General features: G+C 41.5%; 1 protein-coding gene across 1 annotated transcript in view; it reads right to left on the reverse strand.

Moving 5' to 3' along the window:
• GALNT13 (polypeptide N-acetylgalactosaminyltransferase 13) overlaps nt 1-27,440 on the reverse strand; it is a 130,123-nt gene that overhangs the window by 77,910 nt on the left and 24,773 nt on the right. The window contains exon 3 of the mRNA XM_085304340.1: nt 11,255-11,423. Coding sequence (XP_085160466.1) covers nt 11,255-11,423 — 169 coding nt within the window. The remainder of the gene's footprint in view (nt 1-11,254; nt 11,424-27,440) is intronic.

Genomic DNA, 27,440 nt, shown 5'->3' on the forward strand with positions numbered 1-27,440 from the left:
GCAGATTGGAGGACAGCTTCCATTAAGGAGCAGCACAAACTCGGAGTGAGAATTGCATGCTGAGGTTTATTTCCTAACGTTCTCACAATTATTGCAGATTACATCTTTGTAAGAATGTGAATTTTCTCTATGTGCTACCAACATTTTTAAAAAGCAAGATCACACTGTTAACAGAGTGAAATAGCTTCCCAGAAAGGGAAATAATCTGATATTCTATCAACCGTAACCAAATGCAGCAAAATAGATGCCTACCTAGGATGTGGCCAGTTTCTGCTACAGGGCTAAGATTGCCTTGGAAGTAGAGGACTGCCTTTACTCTAAGCAGAAATACAGACAAGTTGGAAGTAARTAAGAGATTTCTGTTTCTCTGACTCTTCAGCAACCTTTTTATTGTCAGAGACATAACTGATGCTCCTAAAAGCAAAGCAGTTATTAAGGCAGAATCACACTGCTGTAAGCTTCATAAAAAAGGAAACAAGGAAAGAGAATTCACTGAGAAATGCCAGTTGCATCCTTCCGCAAAGCATAAGCCCCTCAAAATTAGCAACAAGCTCAACTAGACTCACAGGCTCCTGGTGCAGTGTGTTTCTGCACTTGCTGCATTTTATTCACAGCTGCAGTTTGCTGAGCTGTTGCACCAGCACACTAACGGCTGTTCTAACCGGGATCAGAGTTTGTCTTGAAGCTGATGGTCTCCTCTTACCACCTTTGGTTCACACCACCGAGCTGCCTCCGAGTGCAGGCACTGCTGTCGTGTAGGATGTCACCAAACACGACRAGGCGCTCCAGGGCACCCGCTCCAAAGGACTTGGCTGGAGTACATCCAGAGCAAAGCCCTGGGATACTCTCAGAGCCGAYGGCACAACCTCGGCACCCACGGCTTTGCAAACACACTTCTGGAGTGCACCACCTGCTAACATAAACACCAAGCAAGAGCAAGGCCAGTCCAGCCACAGGCAGCAACGGCAAATCCAGACAGGTGAGAAAATACTCTGTATTTCAAGGAGATCCTGACTGCTGTGATTATTATTTTCTTCAGATCTAGGAGATTTAGACAAACCAGAAGATTATTACACTCATCCAAAGATGGCAGTTTCCCTTCTAAAAAGTTTTGCTTGCATGGAAGCCGGTGCTACAGCACTTAGGCTGCACGGCGCAGAAGACCTCTACGCAGTTGCGGGCAATGGCTCATGAGGGTCTCCCAAAACAAACTTATATTGCTGACCGTGTTGCAGACGTAGCATCTAAAAGCTTGCAGAGCTGAGGTGGCCATTGCTTGTCTTAGTGCCTGTCCTTCCCCAAAATAGCGTAACACTGTCGTGGAACCATGACGGATTCATATTTTAGTAAAGAAACTGTGGCTAGGTGGCTTCTTGTTGCTGAATAGAAATGCAGGCTCTTCTCACTTCTCAACTGATTTTTAAGAGACTGATTTCCACATTTGCTTTATGCGCATGTACAAAAGTTTAACTTTGTTCCCAGCAACAACTGGTTGGGCCAACAGCTGTAATCACAGTAAACATCAGCTTCTGCAGCTCGACWTGCCAGGCGAAGGAGGATGGATTGACACGAAGGAAACAATTTCATGCTTCAACAGCCTTGCACCACTAAATTAGAAAAACCAAGTTACAGTCACCTCACAAGGTGGACAGGATCACTATACACACGTGGGAACTGCCCTGGAGGACAACCTACTGAAAGAAAAGCAGAACTGCTACAAGATGAATCTAACAAATACAATCCTTTATTTTTTAATAATACATGTTTTCCCCAAGTGTGTACCACATGAGGACTAAATACCTAGTAATTTAAATTACCAGTGTTGCATTATTTAGAGGACTTACAGGAAAACATGCTTATCCTTATAATGTCRACATCTTTGACATACATTTTAAAACTTTACTACTATTACACTATTTTAAAAGTAAGTTAAGCCAGGCAAATCAAAATCTTCAATTAATCACCTTCACAGTTCCCATCTATATTAGTATCTTCAAGTATGTGAGGGAAGAGCTGAATGTTAGCTGCCCTGAAGTACCTGGGGATGCAGAATGATGGGGAGCCACCAAGCTGACTTCCAAGACAATCTGCAAATTYGTGACTAGAAAAAAAAATTATTTGCCAAAGAAAATTAAAGGAGTATGTTGCAGGAACACTGAAATTAAATAGCATTTTACTTATAGAATCACARAATCAGTAAGGTTGGAAGGGACCTCTGGAGATCATCTAGTCCAACCTCCCTGCTCAGCAGGGTCACCTAGAGCATGGTAGACAGGGTTGCATCCAGGTGGGCCTTGAAGATCTCCGGAGAGGGAGACTCCACAACCTCTCTGGGCAACCTGTTCCAGTGCTCTGTCACTCTCACAGCAAAGAAATTCCCCCTCACGTTCAGTTATGTCAATATATTATATAAAAATGTTAAATCATTTATTAATATTTAATAGTTAAAAGTCATTTTAGGACTTCTAATAAAGTCAATTTTTTTTTTGATCCTGCATTAGATGAATTCTTCATCAAGATCATTCTTTATAAAGCGATTTATTTGTGCTTCTCTAATAAGGCCACTATCCCAAACTGACAGCAGTGCTGTCAGGAACGGAAATTTGTTTTAAYTATTTTGACACAAAGCAAGTAGCTGACAGTTCTTCTGTTTCATGACCACATCTGCTCATATCAACTGCTCTACTCCAAAGCAGACTACAGTCCACAGGCAATCAGCAGCAAGTAGATTGGTATTTCTGATAATCAAACTCTTTGGAAGTTTGCTGAACTAAGGACGTCTTTAAAGCATTATCTGTACTCCTAATCCATCTGTGCTCCAGGAGATCAAGGAGCRTTCAAATACTTTATGTAATAGTTACTATATTATTCCCACAGTCAAAAGATTCATGTGTATCAACATATAGAAATAAATGTCACCATTAACTATCAAGAACTAGGTCAATGGCCAAAAGCACTTCTACACTTTGTAGCTGAAATCCTTTGACCTAGTAACATTTCTGTCTCTTTGGCACACCTCCATATGCATAGAAATTTCGTTCATTTTTAGATTAAGACCAGTAAACRAAGCTACTTCAAATGAAATGAGTTGTCAAAAAATATTTCTAATGACCGTTCACGTTTCTTCTCTTCTCCCATGTGAGTGCTTTGCTGATAGCATTTGAATCACAAATCTTTCCTTTGTATCTGTGGCTCTTCTGTCACATACAGAAAGCTTCATTTGGGCCATATATAATATTTTTATCTACAACTTGCTCATTCCTTGTTAAAAATGCAAATAACTAACGGGCATCTACAAGAAGCAATTTGAAGAACAGCATTGTTTTGCTGAACTATAACAGAGTAAAGCAAAGCAAACTCTGCTGGTCTGTCTCAAACCCGGCTCCCAGGAGCAATCCAGAGTGAACCTGTGAAGACACGTTCCAGTACTGCTAGAGAGCTGGGAGAGATGAGAGGTTTCCATGCATCGATTGCTCTCTTCAAAGGTACAGCACCACATCACTTATTTAATTTTAGGAGCAATCTTGCGTGAAGAACCTAGTGGAGATAGCTCCTGTTTTGGCAGTATGCCAAATTGAGAGTTCAATAATTAGGAAATATGTTAACGAGAGTGCAGGCTAATAGCAGAAGGGCTAGAATCATTTCTCGAGTTGCAGCTGGCCTCCTTGATGCTGCTGCACATCTGCTGGAAGTGCTGAAGAATCGGACTTGTGTCAGCCCGAGCCCCACCACGGTGCCGGGCAGCCGGGGCCTGCCGGCAGGGCCGCCCGCTCCAAGGAGAGCGCCCGTGGAGCCGACGCTCAGCAATATTCCACTTATCATAGCGATATTCCATGAAGAGCAAACAGTGGTCTAGCCTAAAGATCTAGTCAAAGCTTCCCACCCAATAACATGCATTTTGAGGTACTAAAGAGTTTCCACAAATAGGTTTCACAAACATTTCACAAAAGAAATTTTCACAGCCAGTGACTGCTACTTCCATGACTTTTTCAGAGTCTTTTTCCCTGCACACACACACACAGTAGGACTACACATCAAGGTTTTGATCTTTAAAAGCCAACATAAAACCACATCAATGAGTTTAAGCCATGATTATAAATCAGGAAAAGGTGAGGCTAGACAAAACTAACAAAAAATACTGCTTTTACTCATGCAACTTCTCCCACACGCTTCCTGGAAGGCAAAGTACATAAAAGTTCTTTGCGTATTGCCTTGTACGTGTATTTTATTGGACTGTGAGTGGAAAGAGTCAATCTTACGAACAGAGGTAATTTATTCATAAATGGCTCTCATCTTTAGCAGTACCTGATTTTTAATAAATGTCCATTTTCATTATAAAAGCTTTGCTGATATTCCTATATTTTCTATAATCACTGGTATCAGTAACAGCACTTTTGTTATACTACGCTGTGACATCTTAAATCAAGAGGTCCTGTGAATATGAACTGTATCACAAGCTAAGACAGTAAATTCCTACAAACTTTGCTGTGAAATCTCTTTTCAAATCAAGCAAATAATATAATCCATGCCAAATGAGCTACAGAAAAACATGTACTGAAAAAAATCTGCCTCTCATAATAGCCAATTAAATATGCAGTGAGAGCAGTGTAGAGGATGGTTCAGATGTCAGAAAGAGGCTTGCAAAGATCTCAAATACAAAAACCTTGGAAACTGTGCTGACTACAAACCTAAAGCGTTTTCTACTTGAATTCTCCTTCTAGATTTACAAAAATCAGTTCTGAATCTCTCCCTCACATTTCCCATTTCAAGATGTCAGAAACAAGGGTCAGCCCTTCAAAACTGACATCAAATATACTTAGGATTCACGAAAAAACAAAACAGCCACCAACAAATAACCATTATTTTCACATTGTAAAGAGCATCAGAGCAACAACTGAGCATTTACAGTTCATCAGCAAGTATGCTGAGTCAAATTAAAAAAGAAAAGATGAAAAATTAATCTTCAGAAAATCACTGACAGTTCACATGAAAAAAAGTAGCACCCTGTTATTTATCAGCTTTTAAAAAAGAAGTCTTGAGTGAAACATCAAGTAACTCAAAGAAAAAGTTTCTCTGCTTTGAAGTTTGAGATATAATGTCCTTCCAAAATTGCAAAAATGGTTTAGTCTTGTTTTCTGGGTCGTACAGATGTCTCTGGACATTCTTACATAATTTTACTTTTAAGTAACATGGATATTTATCAAAAACAAAGTTTGACAAATTTAAGTACTCCCTTCCCTAATTGTGGATAAATTTCCTTATAGATTTAACTTTGGAAACTCTTGCTGAAGGATAATTTTAAGTGTAGCTTTTTGTAATAAGAGCAAAAAGACTAAATATTCTTTACTGTATTGCTCAGAAAACTTTACTATTATGAATACATATTGAAATGACATAATAGATTCTCTTACTATCATCAGAAGTCAAGAAAATTATTGTTATGATAAACCTTGTCCTACCACTCAGAAGTTGTGACAGAGTCAAGGTCAGGCAGAAGAACTGACCGGAGCCTGCTGTAAGTTTTCAGAATCTAAAGAGACTTTCAAATAACGGTAATGGTTCACAAAGCAAATATTTGTAACACCTTACCTACAACAAGGTGTTATATTCCATGCTGAGCAAAATTACATTTTGATTCTACAAAACATACAAAATATTATAGTTTTTAACAATGGTCATAAATTCTGTACACCCAAGACTGCCATTTCAATAAAAGCTTTCTAGAGCAGAAAAATAAAACCTGTTTTTTTCTTAATAAGTTTGCTTTTAATCAGAAAATGTGTGCATATTAGTGCACATACCACACAGCAGCTAAATCAAATTACATTTAAACAGTTAGAAAATCTGATTCTAATGGACTTAACAATTTGTAGAATATAACCTTATTCATCCCGAAAAGACTGAAGGATTCCTTTTCTTGCTGAAGAAAATACTTAAGGGATGAAATTAAATGTTGCTATGGTGAATTAAATTGTTTTAAAATTTGATCAATAGGTACTTCAAACTAGACCTTAAAAACTTGAGGATGGCAAGTAACAACAGAAACTCGAGCACTGCAGTGATGTTCTTTGGTAGATATTACAAAACACGACGTGATGCAAGTTACAACCGTTACGATGACAGTCACATCTGTCAGCTAGAATTATAATGTCAACACAGGAGCAGAAATATAATGGAATTCAGTCATGTTATTTCTTTACGGCACAAAAGCAGTGTGTTTTCTGATCTGATGAGAGATAGCATTGCTACTGAAGCCAACAGCAAAACACTCACTGACTTCACTGATACCAGGACTTCACGCCAAATCTGTTCACAAACATCTCTGCTTGGGAGAAGGAGACTAGAGAAACCTGATTTCCTAGAACTATAAAGGTGAATTTTTCATTAGATATTCAACTCAGAGTTATCTGTCTTCCTGCAATGGATAAAATTAGGTCAAACTTTCTTAGAAATCATAGTTGTTCTCCAGGAAAAAAATCTTCCTCATCATACAAACAGAAGCACTGGCTGCTGTTCAAACCTAGTGTTAGCTCAGTCATCAAACCCTGAATCAGAAAGGAAGAGTCAAAACATTGCAGGAGCTGTTTTTTGTGTTACTGTCACAAAATTAACCTAATGTTCCTTCAGATTTTTTTTTTATTCTTAAATAGGTGTTTCTTATTCAGACTCTTAATAYGAGATTTTCACAAACTCACACACACACATGCACCATTTGTCACAGCACTGCTTCAACCTTTGGGAGCTACAAAAAACAGCAGCAATCCCAAACAAGGAGAACCCTGGTATCCAGGGGTGCTCAAGATCTGCCAGGGTGGAAGACAAATCGCAAGCAATGGAAGAGAGCAAAAAGGACTGATCAGCTTCTGTAACCCTTACCTTAACTTTGTACATTTTAGGTTGACTTTCAGAAGCACACACAAGCTGCTACATGGATAGCAGCAGCCTTAGCAAAGCAAGAGAAACCTTTACATCCAGATCGAGAGGATGGCATATAATTGTCTGCATGCATGAAAAAGAAAGCAAGAATCAAACTAGGAAAAGAAATGAGGAATGCCAGGATGGGAACAGAATGAGAACAGAGTAGTTTGATAGATACAAGGAGAGAAACAAGAAATAAATGAACATCCTCCAAGACATTGCCTAAAACGACAGGATGTCCCCTATTGTTGTCTATATATAATGGCACTATTCTGGCGTATGCTCAGAAGATTTTATCAGCGGACTATCTAGTTTGACCAGCAGCTTGCCTCTGACAAAGTACTGAATATCCTCCAGTCAGATCACAGCAGGAACAGTGCCCTAGCAAAGAAAAGAATAGAGACAAAAGAAAAAAAAAAGTGAAAAATATCCCACACCACTGAAAAAGCTACCACTCCAGTGTACCACATCCCTGCTGTTTCCATTTCCTACGAGCAATCCCTATGATTTTCCCAAGAAATATTCTTTGTATGTAGCATAACTGAAGAACCAATTCCTGAAATGAGACATATTAACAAGATTTCTGCCTTGTTCTTGGATTCTCTGTTTCATTCAGAATTCTTATGTCTGTTCGCAGCTGCATGGACATATAACATACAATTCTAAATAATTCTAGTATAGATATAGAGATGGCAAGAATTTTCACCAGGAAATGACTCATAGTGCTTAGGGTTAATTTCCCGTTCAAAATCATACAACCATCCAAACGCAGGATGAATGGGTAAGCTGAGTTTATATTCTTGTTGAAGACAGGGTGTGGGAAGTCAGTACCTGGATTCACATCATCTCCTACTTTAAGTCTATACTTGACACCACTGACAGCAGGGACAGGACATCACCGAGAAAAAGGCACTCAGCCTCTTTCCTAACATCTCAGTTTTAAACTGGCCAAAGACTGAAGGTTGCTCCATCTGTCACGAGGAGACAGGCATGCAAGGTACAGATAACGCCTCGTGCTCACAACTCCTGCCAGTAACTCTGCTTCGCCTCCACCCGAGAGACCTTCGCGCAACCCCTGTGTCAAATGAATCTTTAATTGCTTGCTTAGGCAGCGAGAATGGAGAACGCAACTTAACAGCATGGGATGCGTTCAGAGAAAAGTGAAAATGCCACTTACTTACACTCAATAAAACACTGACATGTGATGGACGCAATAAAAAGGTCAAGTCATGCCAAGAGCTAGTTTTGTGTACACGTCCTTCATTCCTTTAATCCCCTGACATCATTATGGAAATGGAGACCAGCTTAGCCCTTTCCCTGTGCACAACCTGCAAATAACTCAGYGGCAATACCAGGCTCCACTCGGATRACGTCCTTTCTGTAGCGTTCTGCCAGCCACTTCTCTTCTGCACTTTTATCTTGCCTGGYTCCTACTCCCCTTCTTCTTGCATCCTATAACTAGTTTATCTTTTCCTGATGATCTTCCAGCAGTTTCATCTCTATGACCTCAAGTTTCCTGCTGCTTTCAGTGCAGTTGCTTCCAAACCATATTTATACCTTAATACCACACATTTTTATCAGCTCATGGTTACTTACAACATAGAAGTGTACACAGATTATTATGAACGTCCAACTAGACTGCACGTCCAGTGAGAACATTTATTTTCTATTRATCTAATTTTGCCACAATAATGCAAGCAATGAAAAGAAAGTCTTCTGGCCTCTGAAAAAAAAGCTTACATTTGTAATACGAAAAGTGTAGTAAGTTAGACACCCAGTGAAACCAGATGTAAGCCTACATCTCTCCATGTCAGAAAAAATGTCTTCCTGTCATACGCTAAAATATATTAACTATGAAATCATATTCCTCCTTAGCAGTAAAGCATTATAAATTAGCATTCAGAACAATTTAATACTCCCCAAAGACAGAATATGTACCGTAAGCATCTGTCTGAAGAGGAGAATATGAAAAGAAAATGGTTTTGTTTTTCCAAATCCTAGTAACTTTCTGTCTTTTCAACAAAGATAGAAAATGAAACTTCTTTTCATCAAGGAAATGTATTTAGACAGATTTCTTGCGGTATTAAATAGCTCCTCTCCCTTAGACTGAGTGCTGCTGTTCATTACTGAACAGCGCTGGAGCAGGCTGCCCAGAGAGGTGGTGGAGTCTCCTTCTCTGGAGATACTCAAAACGCGCCTGGACGCAATCCTGCCTGACGTGCCCGGGGTGGGCTGCTGAGCAGGGGGTTGGACTAGATGATCTCCAGAGCGCCCCGCCGACCTCAGCTCTTCTCCGACCCTGTGACACCAGCCGCGCTCCGCGGTACCTTGGTCCCACGCGGGTGCCCTCTGCTTAGCTCTGCCTCGCCGCAACACTGATCCAGGCCATCCTCCTCCYCTCTCAGGAAGCTGGGGAGATCCTCCACGCTGGCTGCAATCCTTCCCTGCTGCCRGCAGCCCGCGAGCTGCCAGGACCCCCCGGCCCGCTGGCGAGGAGCGGGAGACGGACAACACACGCAACAAGCAGTAACGGAGATTTTAGAAGACCTGACAACTTGCTTCAATTCAGCTATGTTTGTATTTCTCTCGCACTATATTTGTTATAAACTGTAGTAACTATAATTCAGTAGTAGGACACAATATTATGCTTAAGGTGACATGTTTTAAAATGAGATGAAATATACAATATTTTAGCGATTTATGGCTATAGCTATAGTGATTTATATGCCGTAGTTTTCATAAATCCTGAAAATGCTCATTTGAACAAATCAATTCCTGAGCATAKATTACAAATTTCAAAAATTCTGCCATTAAATTATTTGTATTGCAAGCTTGAGCCAATCAGTTTGAACAATGAGTATTAAGGTAGACCTGAGAGACTAGAGAAGATAAAACAGCAACAACTGATCTCTACACGGCTGCAAATAAATGATCCTTGAGATGCATGTGCTATTCAGACAAGCCTTCTCAYCTGCTCGGAGAGTAGCTCCCTTGTAGAGTCTCAAATCTTTTAATTCCTGCATCATACTGAAAACATACGGGGCACATAACATGTGTTTTACAGGTAGATTGCTTTATTTAGTTTTAGTATGCTTTCTACAAAGAGAAGAGATTTTATACATGCCAGCAATTAAAGGACAGGCACCAATATTCACAACCACATTTCCTAACTGCATCAAACTAGCAACAAGCACATCGCTGTGACTGAAAAAAATTTTGTTTGTAAAAATAATCCAACTGACTGAAGGAAACAGTCCTCCAAACTCTTACACAGTCTCAAAGCCACTACAGATATGAGCTTCCATGCAGAAATTATGAGTGTAAATGGCGAGCCTTCAAAAAAAAATAAAAAAAAATCCAAAACCTTCATTTTTTTTTCAATCAATGCAAGCCATTTTGAAAAATTTTGTATAAAATTTGATTATTCAAGAAAAGCCTATAGATAAAATTCAAACAAACCTACACACTGTAGCTAGTGTTTTATTTTTATCGACATTAGAATGTCAATGCTTAAGTGCTAACAGTGTAATTACAAAATTTTATAGAGTGGTCACTGATGTTTTTACTATTTTAAAAGCTTTAAAATGAATAGCTTTCCCGGGGGGGAGGGGGGGGGGGCAGTGGAGGGGAACAGATGGCATTTTGTTATGTGCCATAATGTGAACTGATTGCTATACCTTGACAATTTGCAGAAATTCAAAATATAAATTGCATCAGATATTAAAATGTGTAATGGAGTAGCTGCTTTAGTAAAAAGAAATTTGTACTGAAAGTCAATTCTAGAAGTAATTACAAAAACCAAAATATAGTTATCTCAGCTCTTTTGGTCCTAAAATAGTTTATGGAAAAAAAGGAAAAAAGATTATGATTGAGCACGCAGTTGGTTAGGACTTTATGCAACTTGGTACAAGAAAAATTATTAGAGGGATCACTTTTCCTGCAGGTACAAGAACAGATAACCAAAAGCAGTACAGATTTCSCAGTATGTCACACTTGTATTTTTTTCTAATCACTATCAATAGACAAGAAATTTGTCTAGAAAATCTCCAAGTCCAATTCTCTGTGCACGCACACACCTCCCCACCTCCTCCACAGCCACCGCAGAGCTCTGCGCTCATACACAGGTTCCTGCACAGATTTAATCCACAAACGCAGGCATTTTCACAGAGCTCCTTTACATGACCACCGATGGCAGCGCCCACTACTAAACCCTTGGACGACACCGTACATCACGCCTTGAAACCAGCCAGGGCCCGAGGCGGGCCGGCAGGGCAGCCCTCGCGGGGCGCAGCACGGCTCTCCGAGCCCAGCGCGGGCGGACGCCCGGGACACTCACCCCTCCAGCCGCACGTCGGGCAAGCTCCTGTTAAGCGCAATCAGGTCACTGGCCATAAGATTAAACTGGTTGATTTTAAACAGCTCTTTCATTTTCTCCTGGTCATCTTTAGGAATGAGAACAGCCTTGCCCATCTCTCCAGGTCCTTCCTGGTTTCGAGAAATGACAGCTGCAACACAAGATAGAAAAAAGTCCATGTTTAATATGCGAATGTCGGTTTTATCCTTCATSAGTTGGATTCCTGTATTTTTTGCATTTCATCAACAAGGAACACTTAAAAAAAATAGAATTTTACGTATGCCGCAGTGTGAAGTTTCATCACTATCTGGATGTGAATATGCATCTATTTCCTTTTCTAAAAAAATATTTTTTTCCACTCTCCATTTTTGATTGTAACCACAAACAACAGTAAATTATGATTCTCATGATATTTATAACAGGATTACAAAGTACAGTATCAGATTCTCCAGGAGATTTTGCAGACAGAAAAGATTTGGAAAATACTTATATAACTATTGAAATTATCTGAAGCACTTGCAAATTAAAGCCTGTCTAAATGACATCTTTTATTTTTAATTTACTCTTAACTGCCATTTGATCTTCACAAAGGAACCCAGCAGTTCTGGTTTTATTTTTCTGCCATTGTGTCCCTTTTTCATCTCTATTATCATGTTTATTTTGAACAATCTGAATGCTTAATATCCTAAAATTGTCCCTTATGAAGGCTTCCTACTAACCGAAAAGTAATTAGATCATTTATTTTTGCAACAAAGGAAAARAATGCTAAGAAAATAAAAAATTTTCATCAACAATGTGCTGAAAGAAATAAAGTGACTTTTTATAGAGAAAACTATGATTTCTCCAAGAAAACTAGATCAGTGCTTTCTAGAAGAACCTATCAGAAATCTATATAAAAAGTTTTTTTTTTTTTAATAGTCTGTTCTTGAGGCGCAGAAACTTTGTTTCTGCAGTCCCAGTTTATGTTTCAGTTGAACAGCGAGTATTTTACCGGTATTACTCGCTGTATTTTTATCCTGCACTCTGATCAAAGTAGCGCTGCTCTTTGCTGCAACGGGAAGCAGCGCGCCAGGTCTCACTGTGATTACAGGCAGCAGCGGGGCTCCCGCCGCACCGCACCGCCGCGCCGCGCCGGGGCTCCTCTGCAACGGGGAGGGCTGATCGGGACGATCCGCAGGTACAAGCAGCTACAGGCACTCACCCTCTGCAGACCTCCCTCTCGTTCTGAGGCTATTCATACAACACTKTAACATTACACTTCACCGTTCTGCGCTGTTTTGGTCTCGTGCTGCGGCCTGGCCTTGCTGACGTGTCTCTACAGGCTGGTGCCGATCTTCCACGCCGGTCCTTAGCAGTGGAGTTCCTGCTCTCTGCAGAAAGCCTTGCTGAGCTCCAGGGACGCGGGTGCCGCAGCCCTGCCTCACGCTGAGCCCGCTGCTCCCTCTGCCCGTCGGGGCAGCCCGTGCTTCCGACCGCAACGTTCGGCAAAGGCCCCCGAACTCTGCTCTGCTTTAGACCCGCTTTGCGTGAGACCTCACCGAAAAAGCACCAGTCCAGGCTTTCGCTCACCAGCACGCCCCAGTTTGCAAGCGATCCCTCTGGCTGAACGCAAGGACGCGCAGGCTTGAGGCTTAATTATCCTTCYGACATAGAGTATCGGGGATCCTCTCCTGCCATTTCTACTTACTGATGTACTTAGACGGCAGACGTAAAGACGCGGCGCGTCCGGCCCTGCCGCGCCGCGGCCACGCGGAGCGGTGCAGCTGCGATGCAGCTCCCTCCACAGCACGCAAATCTCAGCACGAACTGCCAGCAGAAAACCCAAAGCGAGCAGGCGTGTGAGGGATGGAGGGCGAATGAAAAAGCAACGAGAATTTATAGGCTGAAGTAACGGAAAATGAAATTTTTGTATACTGGATTGATTTCCTTTTATGAGAATTTAAATAAATGGAGTATTTTGTTTACCTTGACAACAGTGCCCTTCACAGAAAGGGATGAGTCTCAGTGTGTCATTARCGGCTTTTTGCCAGCTCTAAGAAGGTGAATGCTTCATATGATATCCATAACATACCCCTAAATATATTTGGGTGGGTTTACAAATAAGGTATTACCCCTCTAACGACATACTAGTTACATGAGATAYCATAATTCCAAACAAGAAATTCATTTTTAGATATCTAAAATATTCACTGGCATACTCCACTGCCAGAAAAAGTTTATGAAACAAGTTATTTCCAAACCACAAAGATTAAGTTTTCCACAGCTTGCACTTTACCCAGAGATACTTGGTCGAGTTGTAAGGAGACATGACCAGAATCAATGTCTGAAGTAGTCATTTTAGATTCGATGCTTTCTACACCGTATCTCCTTCCGCCTGAGGAAGTAAAAGAATATCATAAGCTAAACACATATAGAAACGGCAGAATTGATGCTCTTCAGGGGTACTTAGTGGTTGACTGCAAGCAGACAAAATTAGAAGGGGAAAAAACTGAGCAAAGAGAAATCCCAGCTAAAAATAGAGACTAAACTAGGCAAAAAGAGGTCAAACTTCTACTGACCAAAACTAAATTTTGTGCTGATGATTCAGTAGATAAATTAAGAAAAACTTGTTTATGGAGTAATTTACAACAGGACTGGGAAAAACACAGGAACAAACAATATCAACAGAGGAACTGATTAGATGAAATGTCTTCAGGCTTCTTGAATTTTTTAGTTTTATAATTGCATACTACTTCAATACACTGAAAAAATAAGCTTTGGTTTGTGTCTCTCACGGAAAGACTACCTTTCAATCACAGGCACACAAATGCTTCCCCAGGTGAGCACGGAGAGCCTCCTGGCGCAGTACGCTGTCTCAGAGTGACAAATAGTTCATGGGAGGAAAGATATGAACACGCAGGTTTTAAAGTAATTCTTCCACTGATTTACCCTTCGTGATGGGGAGGCTCCATCCAGATCATTGTGTTTAACAGCCCGGAGGGCTCTACTCGCCAGGAAGTGGTGCACTCCCCTTTTAAACCTATTTATCTTTCTGACAGTGAACTGCAAAGACTTAACTGAGCACTGTTCAGGAAAAGAGGTCTCTCGTATTTGTTTTGGATTTGCTTTCTTACATTTCCACTGGTTTTTATGTTCTGAGATGCCGTGAATCACTAATCATTCTTCTCCATCTATTTATGATTTTACAGATCTTCAGCTTACCTTTGATTGCCTCTTTTCCAAGCAGTACAATTATTTTAATTTAGTCTCTCCCCAAGTAGAGGCCAAATAGTAGCTCAAGTCAWCCTTGCCACCTTCTCTGAACCATTGATTTCACTCCAGTTTAAATCAAGCACTAAAGGAGTCCTCTGTTCTTCAAGAGCATAAATTCACACGCTTCTAATGGAGGGAGCAAAGCTGCTTTAATCTGCAGTGGAACTCTTCTTTTACAGCTGTCTTTCAAGATCTCGAAACCAAATCCACTATTCTCTTCACATTTCTATACCTTGTCAGACTTGTATTGTTTCTGAAGGAATTGTATTTACTTATCATTCAAAGAAGGCATCTGTATGAGTCTCATGCTTCAGTTAATTCTATTTAATAGTTGCACCTAACAAGGAACAGTGATTCAGCAGTTCTTATGGATTTATTGAAGCAGACTTCAAATATTTTTGAAATGTGCTTTTTAAAAAGTCTATCAAAAATAGCTTTTACCTTCAAGCACAAGAATTAACTGCTCATCTCTTCAATGACCATTTTAGCACATGCAGGGATAACAGAACTGACATGAAGCATGCCCACAAAGAATAAAAATACTATTTTTCCAGCATTCTGCCTGCAGACATTTTTCATCATCTGTCAGAAGAGATAGGTCTCCTTTGAAAATGAAAACAAGGGCTTATTGGAAGTGCTGAGGCCTTTGGTTGAGCACACAATAGAAATCATAAAATTCAAGATAAAGAAGGAAGAAAATAAGGCAGGGCCCCAAAAGATTTCAAAACATTCAATGCAGTTAACAATTCAGAAGAGGCTTTGGATAGGGACTGTCAAATGAATAAACCTGGCAACACTTATAAGATACAAGGAATTTTTTTTTTTTAAGCATACATCCTTTCTCCTAAATGCTCTGGTTGCAGCACCCGCGCTTGGGTTGTAAGTGACAAATAACCCTGCTTTGCCGCTGTGGCGGGACGCCAGGGTGCARCGCGGGCAGCAGCCCTCCTCTCGCAACCAGCGCGAACCGCACAGCGGCACAGCGGCCCCGCAGGCGAGGCCGCGAGCCCTGGCAAATTCCTCATGCGTTTTCCACTGTCTTTTTAATTCTCCTGACAAATCAGCCCAAGCAAGGCTAACTTCGCAAAGGACGGTGAGCTCAGACGAAAAGGCTGCCGAGGTCTTTCGGGTTATTTGGTCCCTCTCTCTCGACACAGATCACCAGGCAAATCCTCACCRCTGGCACTGGGAATCGACAGCGGGATGAAGGCTCGGCTGTATGCACGGCCGTATCTACGCGTTATTCCTAGCCCCCTCAGTGACATGTAAGCAGTAATAACGCAGATGAGTGGAAAGCAAAGCTGTCTGATTTAACCAACAAGCAGATTTGGGCAAGAAGGTTTTTTGCACGTTGCAAATGCTTTGAATGCTAAGGGTGTTTAGTAGGTACAAAGCACAGAAATGATCAATACCTATTTCTATATCTTGTGAAAAAATCAGGCTTAGACCTCTCTGATACTGCGAGCTATACTTAGCTATGCAAGCTAACGAAATACAAACTATAAATACAGGGAGATAGCCGATACTCTGGAAGGCACGTTCAGGTAGAGGACAGCTCAGGTCCCCAGGCACAGAGCGGGGCAGCGAACGGGGCTGAAGGYGCCTCCTCGTCCCAGCGGGACGGTGCTGCAACAACTGCAACGCGCAGCTTCGCGCAGCTTCGCGAACTCCAATCCTTTCCCTTCAGGGGACAGGGCTGAAGAACTAGGTCRTCCTTAGCAGGCCCTGCCGCTGCGCCAGGCTGGGCTGGCTGAGCTGCGGTCGCTCACGTTACTGCCTCCAGGAGAAGGGAGTCRCGGGCACGCCGCGGTGACGCCGCGCACTCCCCGCAGCCCTTCTCCCCCTCCGCCGAGCCGGCGGCCCGCAGCGGGCGCACAGCCTGCCTGGGACGCGCAGGAAGTTTGCAGCCCTCCTTTCAGCAACAAAAAAAGCCAACGTACATCATTAAAACTTGAGATTTTTGTTATGCGTGAAATCAAGTGTTTGTTAGCTGCATCAGCACGATGCTGAAGCTCCCCAAAGCAGACCGCGTCCGCTTAACGCCCTGACGGCGGAGCCCCGAATCAGTTGCGATTTCCCGCTCGTGTTCGAGAAGGGATGCTCGGCCGCAGGTCCCGCGCTGCGCGGACGGATCCCCGCACTGCTGCTGGGCCCACCCGCGCCCCCCGGAAAGCTGCCGGGAAGGCGGCTCCGGGCTTCAGCTCTGCTCTCAGTCCCCTCGTGCCCAAGGCAGCGAATCCCCGGAACCGATCCTGCCGTTCTCAAGAGAGCACGAGTCTGGCCAGAGATTTTAACTGCACTGTATTTTAAAAACGATGTGGTCTGCACAGCTTTGATGTGCTGCTCCCCTAAGGGCTAAGGGACAATTCTGTCAACAAATTTCAGCTTCATTGGAAAAGAAACCACCACGCAGCGGAAACACTGCACTGCAATGCAGCAGAGAGCCAGAGATGGGTCTACAAAAACGCCGACAGTCACAGCAATACCCAAAACCAGTCCGAAGCAGCATCGGACAGACCAGCTCAGAAGAGGCCTAAACACCACAGTATTTTATCAAAGCCCTGCATGAATATTGCCCTGGAGAGCATTCCAGGGACAAGTTTCCAAAGGACAGCACRTGCCAAAGGGGCACAACACTTACCTTGTCAGACACTCTTCTGCACGATTTAAAAAATCAGTTCAGATACGTAGAAAACATACCAATTGCAAAGGCAGTAATCCCCTAAAACTAGGAATCCCCTAAAACTAGGAGTTCTCTCTTTTCTTTCCTGCTGTGACTCAGCATCACGATGCAGTTGGTTTCCCAGAGCCACAGCAAGCAATAGTTAGCAACTGTTTTGTGATCTGACACATCAATGCTGCAATAATTAGAAAGAAAAGAAAYCAAAACCTGCCCCCAGATCCCAGTTATGGCAACAGTTGATGAGCTTGTTGAAAAATAGCTACAGATAATAGAAGACACTATACAAACACTTGAAACAGCTCAGTTTGCCCTGCGCACAGCCTAGGATACCATCTCTCAGTATAAAAGGCCARTTATTTAAAAAAACAGAAGTAGTTTATTACTCTCCATCAAATTTATTTATACTGACACAGTTTTATTATACATTTTTATTTTCTAAATAATAGAGATTCGGTATTACTAGAAATCCTTTAGGATCACAAACAAAAACTGTAAGTTTTCAACCGTAATTGGTAACTTGRTAGTGAATGTGAAGAAGCATTAGTTAATTCTTTAAAAAGAAAAATTGTCACAGTGTTGAATAACTCATTCTTTACGGCCAAAGAATATTCAGGAGAAGAAATTATATAAACATTTGTTCTAGGCAATGCAACATTGTTCTTTGGTTATAAAGCAAAACAAAGTAAGTCCTTACTAACAGGAACTGCACAGTGGATGGTCCACAAGGCAGCCATTTCTCATGGGAAAATCTCCAGTTTCCTGTACTAAAACTACTTTTTGAATTTTATTCTAGTTTGCCATTAAGTAACGTGTACTATATTTTAGTTCAAAGTATTATCTTTACTGCTTATTTTACCTTCTTTCTAAGGCCTGCCTGTCTACCATGCTCTAGGTGACCCTGCTGAGCGGGGAGGTTGGACTAGATGATCTCCAGAGGTCCCTTCCAACCTTACYGATTCTATGATTCTTCCATTATTCTTCTAAATAAGGCACCTGAAGTTAAAGACTATCTCTCAAATGATTTTGCTTGAGCAATCCGTCAATGGCTCTGTAGTCTGATCCATGTAGCTCTCTCGCTCAGTACCGCCAGCAACRTTGCTCCCAGAGTCAGGAAAAGCAGTCAGCAATCTTCATTCTCTCTTCAGGAACAAAAGAGCGTTTCAAGCTGAAGAGCGTTCCTGCTCTATCAYCCAGTAAAAGCAAGTCCAGCTTCACAGCCATTCCAGGTATTCCTTGTGGGACACAAGGCATCRTAATCACCACCGTTGCTCTGTTATATTTCAGTGTGCCTGACTATCTGAATTGCAGTAACCTTTCATTAGCTTGCTACATAAAGGGTTTTTTTCTGAATCCTAAACAAGTAATTCTTGGTTACATCTCCATAGGGAATATAAGAATCTCAATATAATCCCGATATAATATCCCAAATATTTCATTTCCATAAACTCCATAGAGCATCCAGTAATCTGAAGGATCAATTCACAGCCTTTCATCATTTGCATGATATATCTCTTGCTGTTCATAACTACATGCAGATTTATCTTAATTCAGAACAAAAAGAATTCTAATTCTAATTATATGGTAGCAATATATCCTGTAAAGCTGTCATAAACATCATTAAACAGGTCATTTACAGTATTTTTCCACATTACTTCCATGATTCTGGAAAAACAAACAAACAAACAAAAAAAACCACTAATGCTATTTTCCAGTAATAAAAGCATCAAAACTCACTGCAACAAAACAAAACAAACATACTTCCTTCTGTTTCTGATATACTTGTTGTCTAGAGAGATACCAAACTGCAAGCTGCTCTGCTACTGGGAGGCTCAGCTATCAGAAAGGCCTAAAGGGGCAARAGGAGGTCTGAAGTGAGAGAATAAAAGCAAACATCAGATTAAAACAAAAAAATGTTAAAACAAATCATTTAGGATGGATGTGAACCCTGTTTATAGCTAATGGCTGMCAGCTTTTATAGAGAAGATCTGATAGGAAGCATCATCACATCAAAGAATAAAGCAGGAACAGTCTTCATAAATACATAAGAAACCTGCACACAATTGAATGACCACATGATACAGTCTTCAGAAGTTAAAAGGTCTCCAGTTACTGGCCTTGTTTACTTTATAGAAACAGCTATTGCTAGATTCTGATTTAAAAAGGAAAAAAAAAAAAAAAAAAAGTCTACTTAGCCACCATACTAGTTCAATGCAGTTCAGATAAGGAGCTGTTCTTTTTACTAAGTCAGCTGTAATGGAACATGCAGATATCACAAATATTGGGCTGAACAGTAAAATAGTTCTCAGGAGGATGAAAATAATTATCCATTCTAAGCCATACACTTCCAACTTTACTGTTGATATCTAGTCAGCTAATATACAATATCTTTTATGAATGTGGCACTGAAAGGCTCTTGTATAAAAAAACAACAGCGTCTACAGGTATTGCTTTAATTTCCTAATATAATCTACTTCAAGGCAAATTAGGGAATGATGAGGTGTGAAAAGCCTGATATATGGTAATTAGTGAAGCTTGGAAAAATTCTCCAAATGTGCTGTAAAATGAYGTTGCAAGAACAGTCCCTGTAAGATCTCAATAGCTGTGTTATCAAACCTGAAAGCAGAAAGTCTAAACGTATTATTCCTGATGACATTGTCAAATGATTTTGCAGTAATTTATTTTATAAGCTATTATCCTTCTCTCCTGCACAAGTTACTGGATCAAGTTTTAGCAGGTACAGCCCCCCGTAGACCAAATGAATCCCAGTGCCTCTGGCAGCCGGACTGGCCATCTTTCCTGGCTTCTTCTCTGGCTGTCCAACCAGCCACATGCATGCACAGTGGAGCTACCACGTAAGCTCCAGTTAAGGCAACCTCACATTTATGAAAACGAAGCAAAAAACCTTTCAAGTTCTATCCTTCTTTCAGGAATGTCTAGTTATAATTTTAATGGACAATGCAACTATCAAAGAGTAGTGTTTAGTTTTTTCAGATGACTCTTTTCATCAGGGGAGACGCCAGGTTTCTTAATAGAAGCTCTGGGAAGAAAAGTAGAAGGCACTCACCATCATGCAGAAAAAACAAAAATCTACCAAAAAGGAAGATTTWAAAAAAATATTTAAGAGTAAGAATACAACAGCCTCTTTTGCATTCACTGTGACTCAGAGGCTTTTTTCATGTTAAAATCCCTAGGCCAATGTTCTCTGTTGAAAGCACCAGTTTCTCGGTTACTCCCTAAGTGGAGAGAAAGTTTGGATTTCTCACTAGCAACTTTTCCATGTTCTGGTCCAGGAGAACAAGCAGAGAACAACCAAAGCCACCTTGCCTGTGTGATCTGCTTCTCTGTAACATAGCTCCTGCAAAAGGAATATGGGTGGGGAGGGCAGAAGGATGACACTTCAAGCTAAGTTTCCTTAAAAAAGAGAAATCATATGTGGAGCACTTCATATTCTATCAGGTGTTAATTTTTGTTACCGAGCATGCCAAAATAAAGATATACAGTAACATGCATTTCTGCCTGAATTCATGAACGTTCCCTTGGCAAAGTCTCTGATTTGATGTGGATTTCCCTCACTTGGCAATCCTTGCAGACAGCCAGACCAACAGCTTCAGTAATCACTGCTAGCAAAAAAYGTTTGAAAGATGATCAGTACTCCACTCAACTTACAAAAGCATTCTTGCAACCTTTCCACTTTCACATGGGATCTGTGTCCCTCCAGCCAGGAAACCTTTGCCAATGAGGCATTTCAAAAATGGGAATAGCCACTCCTTGTTGCCATGCTCAGTTCCAACACACCAAGATAAATCTGATTATGCAAAATTTCACAGTATCTGTGAACGATCATTACATTATTAATTTTAACATTTAGAATATATCCTTCAAAAAGATGACTGTTTTAACAAACAGAAAATATTACCTTGAGTTTTATTTATTCCTTTCTATACATACGGTTCTCCACTTTGCAACTTCAGGAGCTGTGCTCACACCACCACATACACAGATCAAGGACTGCAGATCCTGCCCACACCACTGCGCCGCGTCTAACACGAGCTCTGTGTGTCCGAGTACCCAGYACCTCCTCGTGCTGCAGACGGAGAAGCTGGGCACAGAGAGCCGCCTGCAAGGTGGCCCTTTGGGCGGAATCTCATCCCATAGTATTTATATACGTACTTTTAGTAAAGACCATATCAATAGCACAGATTCACATACTTCAGCACCAGAGACAGGCAGAAGCAGGCAGTGATTGCATTTATATTAATCAAATATTTCTAGATAACTGTTTTACTTTGCCATTTCATATGCACAAAGATAAAACCAAAACTGCACAAAGCATAAAACAGAAAATTGGGTCATTCCATATTTAATTAAAACATATAGAAGCTTAAAGCTTCAAGATCAAGCCAGCAAAGAATGGTAGCAAGATTCAGTCTATTCATTCGTCTCCTCTGTTGCAGCAAAATATATCCTGGACAAAAATCCAAAATGARAAAAGGATTCATATTGGAAGCTTCTGCTCCCAAAATATTTTGAAGCACTCAGTGCTCCAAATAAACATGATTGTTTCTATATATATTTTAAGCTGTACCTACAGCATACACAAGTCTACCTCCAGGAGATCTGGAATCGTGATGTCTGACCTCAGGCACAACTAGATCTAAACTACAGCTTTTTCACGTTCCCACCCAACAGTCAGTAAGTCTGCAGTACTCAGACAGAACAGTGTGGTACACTGAAAATACTGTTTCCCTCGGCCACGTGTCCTTGTTCGGCTCTCTCCACGCTCCCGGGGCATGACGCAGCAGCTCTCTGGAAGAACGATGCTTTACTTTTCCAGACCAAACATGCAGGTCACTAGGAGTGACAACAGATGAATCCTTTGTTTGCAAGGAAGAGATGATATTCAAATAAATCACATACTCATCTATCACCTTTATGGCTGTGTTATAAATGAATTCTGGACTTGTATATACAATGAGATATGAGTTACCTCTCTCGAAGTAATAAATGAGCAAGAACCCAGCAAAGATGTATTGATATATCAATATTAATTTAAATGTAATGGAAATATCTTACTCATGCTACCTGCTAAGTAAGCAAGTGTCAATGGAAAGAGAATTGACTGAGGATCGACCTATCATGCACTTGGGAACATATTTCCTAAGTGTCTGCAGCCAGGAAGACACCTCCTTGGCAGCRGGAGCTCCCTGTGCTCTCCGCACCCGGCGCTCTCGCTGGCAAGAGGAGCTGCCTTCTCCCCGCTGGAGCGCCTGCTGCTGTACCAGGACGATGGGTGTTTCTTTTAAAGATAGCTCATATTACTGCAATGTCATTATCAATACACCAGGTACCCACAGCTGGTGGTTCTTTGACCTTTCAAGGGGCCTGTGTCAAACAAGCTTGCATAGGTAAGTTTATGCTACTTATTCTTTAGCAGTAGTAGGCCTTTATTTTGAAAAATTAAAGASAGCAACAAATGCTTTAATTTAAAATTTTTAAAAGAGACAGTGACATTCAAAGCAGTCTTTTGCAAAACAATGTTAAACTAAAATTAAGCAAATGGGATGAAGGCTAGAAATGATTCATTTTGGTTTATTTTTTAAAGCATTCCCTGAACCTCTTTGGCTGTCATTCCAGTATGTTACAGTAYCTTATAAAGTCACAACATTACTGACAATTTTCCTATCACAGCATTTTGTTTGCTTTCATTAACAGGTTTGCTTTTTCCACATTAATGAAAAAAAGAAACATTTAATAATTGCTTGAGTTTACTTGCACATCCTCAGGAAATCTTTAGTAACGAGTTCTTTGTTGTTTTTCTTCTCTGGAGGCTATTTTGTTTTTTGTTTTTAAACACTTGTGAATCAACTCCTTTAACGCACTCACATTGCTCTGCTCCCCCACTCCACCCCCCCCACCCGGTATGGCTGAACAGTTAACCAATATTTTCAGTCTAAAGTGCTACATCGTAAGCAAGCTAAGTTTGGAGAGAAAAATRTTTCTTGTATTTTCTTTTTGGTTTTCTGACAAGTTTTCCAAATAAATTAGGCTATTCTGCAGACATATAAAGAATAATATCTTGCAGTAAAACTATAGCATCTCAAATGCATGGATTAGTTTAAAGTTTATTTACCTACACCTGCATYGTACATTGTTTTATATTTATATGTATGTGAACAAGTATTTTAAAAAACAGAAAACTGGACAAATCGAGCCATTAAAGTCAAATGCATCCTATTACTGCCATAGTTGTGCACATTAACAGAAAAAATGCAACAGAAATACCAGGTTGAGAGAGACGATCCTTGTGCCAGGCGTACAGCCGTACAAGCTGTCTGCTTCACCTGGCCTCCCTGGTCTTTGCCATCACCCCCTCGACCCCCCCGGACGCTTGCCCTCCCCCTTTGCCCTGGGTCGGGCACACACGGGGACCAGAGCGGGGGCCGAGGGCTCGGCCTTCACCTCCTCTGCTGCTTTGTGCRCTGACACGCTGGCCCAAACATCACCCTGCTCCAGACTCCCCGTTCTGCTTTCGGGCAGTCTCGTGCACAGCTGTATGTGAATACCATGCTCTGCAGCGATTAAAAGTAGGCCCAAAAGCAGGCACGTCTGAAAGGAAAAGCAGTTGTATGTATACAAATCCATCCTCTTATGAMTACTGAAATTAATTACTTTCAGGACAACTGTCACTTGAATCAACGCGCTGTGAATCCACAGACAGGATGCGTGCGCAGCACCATACATTWCCATCACTGGTATCTGATACAAAGTTTGATGGGTAATTGCATCAAATTTCAGCAGCACGCATCAATCATTTGTTCACAGAAACTACATTCTTCAGTCTTGGCTACAGAAAACACTATTTTGGTGAAAGAAAAAGAGGCATTGTGTTGTGAATTAATCCTCAGTAACTTGCTTAAGAAATCTGCCTTCTCCTTGGGAAAAAAAAAAATCGTATTTCTTGCTAGCAAGTGGTATAATTCACTTACAAACGTGAATTGATATTTACGGAGTTTTCTGCTACTGACAGCCAGCTAGCTATCATTCGCAGCACGAGCTCTCGCCCTGCGGGCGGGGAGGCTGGATCAGAAGGATGCTGGAGGCACCAGCCTGCCCTTCTGAGGGACCCTCCCGGGGACGAGGCGCCCGAGGAAACTTGGGGAAAGCTCGACGATAAACCMGCAGAACAGCGGGTCGCGCTCCGAAGAACCTGCGAGGAGAGCCAGTCTGTCCCCGCTCGCCCCAGCGCGGGCTGCTGGGTTTGGGACCAGACCGGGAGCGCATCCCCCCGGCACTGCCGGGACCACAAGGCCAGGGTGGGGGCACGAGCAGACTGGACCCCCACCGGTCCAGCTCTCTCCTACCGTGGAGAACTGATGGGCCAGTCCAAAAATGGAAACTCCAACCATTCCCCACACTACAGGAGAGCCAGGAGAGACAAACCCTKTCTTTCCAGAAGGATTCAAAACCAAACAAATGGCAGGTCATGACGCTCGCATTCTAGAACACCAGCATTTATAAAGAAAAAAAAYACATACAGTTAAATATCTGGTTAATAAGAGCACTCAGGCATTGAGGTCTGCCCCCRAAATCTCCATTTATGTAAACACATGGCATCTTAAAATGTTTTACCAGTTATTTCTATTCCACTTATTAAATGGTTTTCTACAAAATATTTTAATCAAGTAGTTAAGTATTGAAAAGATCTGCTAAATTTGAAATTACTATAAAAATTGTTATGTCTTTAGCACTGCACTTTATTAAGTTTAATGAAAGTTAAATGCAAAATTTTTTTTGTCCTGAAAGAATCATAGTTTGATTTCTCTTACAAGAAGAGCTACTGAACAATTTTACCYCATCAAGAAAAATACCTCTTCCACCTCCCCCTTAAAACATGGTGTCTGCTTGGGAATCAATCTTATTTTTATGACCAGCTTAAACTTACTAACTTATGGAAGCTGTGTTAAGCCCTGTACTATTGTGTTACACATGACTAACTCATGATTTATGGGAAGGGAGAAGGAAGATTGCCAGTTCTGGCAGACACTAAATCACACTGTAATGGTAAGTTGTACCGTTTTTACTTCCTATCGAATTTGGTCTACTTTACATTTTCACCCCACAGCCAAAAAAACAACTTTCAGCATCATGGTGCGCAATAACTGATGGCCATTTGTGTTCATATGTAGTAAGAGATATTTATTATTAAAACAAACTGCACTCTTAATAAAARAGTACATGAATCAACCAAGAGATAAAAAAATTAATGTAACACATCCTCATCCAAGAAAAATCTTAATTATCTGACAAAACTCCCATCCGTCTGGCTGCACGTAAGTGAGTTCTGTTACTAGCTATTGCTGACAAGTCGCACACAAAAGGYGTGCTTCCCCGTTGCTGCCACATGCCTCCTGGAAAGCATCCACAGCAGTCGTACCTTGCCAGGTGTCCCAACACCTTCACACTTAACATCCTCCCCACGGGGCCTCGCACAGAGGCCGAGCGCAAGAGCAAACACGAGCTCCCGCCACGTCCAGAGCCAGACGGTAGCCAGCACCACCRAGAACCGGTCAACACATCTTCAACACGCAGAGGTGTCTTTCCTGCACAGCTGATTTCATGGGCTTGCCATAAAACAGTGATTCTTCAAAGCCCAAGRATGATGAAAATCTCACTTTCCTGAACATCTCAGTCTCTTTGGTTAAACACAAGTCTCGCACTTCTTTCCTGGCTTTTGAGAGCTGGCTCCTGATAAGACCAAGGCTGCAGGGGGCATCAGCAGCACCAGACCCGTTGGAAGCAGCACATTATATAGCCAGTTACAAGGTTACCATCAGGGTTGTTCCTCTGCAAGACTCTCTCTCATAATAAATGCTACTAAATCAGCTAAAGATTACAGTTTTCACCCTCCAGAGCTTTGCTTCTCTATTTTTAAGCAAGACTCCATGCCAACAATAGTAGTAAGCTGGTAGAAAGGAACAAATCTCTGCAGGCTCTATAGCCTCTGAGGACACACTCTYATCTRCAGCTGAACTACTCATTGTGTCAGATTATATGTTAGTCTGATTAGTCACTTTCTAGTGAAAGGTAATGTTATTCTACACGAAGATTTGGTAAGGTGCAAGACAAAAAAAGCAGGACACTGAAAACAACATGGGATCAAATGATCTAATTTCAAAGACAGGGATAAATAAACGTGTACGCATGAGTCATAATTTAATTACGTTTTGTTTAATTCAGAGATACAGAAAACTTTAAAAAAGATTCCTCCTTCTCCTGTGTTTCTCTTTTTCACTTGCTTCAAAATAATCAACACCAGAAAAAGCAGGTCCATAGGAAACCCTTTGTGATAGTCAATTACAGAGTTTGTACCCCGCTTCAGAAATTACATAGGTATGTGTCTAACTCCATAGGGGAAAGCCTAACATGGGAGCAGAGGACCCGCTGCTCCTGGTGCCCTCCGCTTCAGCTGCCCAGGAGCACTTGGCAGAGCCTGAACACTATTCCTTCCTTCACACCAGGCATAAAAGAGTGCCACAAAGGCTACGGGCCATCAAGATGACTCCTAAGGCTTTCTGTAATCAGTGATCATCATGAATTCCCACTCACGAATAGCAAGGTTATAAGCCAAACTGATGCAAAATCATGTCTGATTTTATATTAAATGAAAAAGGAGGAAAAAATGGGATTATCTGTAGTATAACATGTGCTTTTTTTTTTTTTTTTTTTTTTAAAAAAAAACTTTCAGGCATTAAATTCTACAGATTTTATTATCACAGAATGGGTAAGATTGGAAGGGACCTCTGGAGATCATCTAGTCCAACCTCCCTGCTCAGCAGGGTCACCTAGAGCATGTYARACAGGGTTGCATCCAGGYGGGCCTTGAATATCTCCAGAGAAGGAGACTCCACAACCTCTCTGGGCAACCTGTTCCAGTGCTCCGTCACTCTCACAGGGAAGAAATTCCCCCTCACATTCAGGCAGAACTTCCTGTGCTTCAATTTCTGCCCATTGCTCTTCTCCTSTCACATGGGACAACTGAAAAGAGCTTGTCCTCATCCCCTTGACACCCTCCCTTCAGGTACTTGTGCACATTGATCAGATCCCCCCTCAGCCTTCTCTTCCCCAGGCTGAAGAGGCCCAGCTCTCACAGCCGTTCCCCATAGGGCAGATGCTCCAGCCCTCTGATCATCTTTGTAGCCCTACGCTGGACTCTCTCCAGTAGGATCAAAATTT

Source organism: Rhea americana, unplaced genomic scaffold (genome assembly GCF_003343005.1).
Source record: "Rhea americana isolate MKP2758 unplaced genomic scaffold, rheAme1 scaffold_206, whole genome shotgun sequence".
NCBI lineage: Eukaryota > Metazoa > Chordata > Aves > Rheiformes > Rheidae > Rhea > Rhea americana.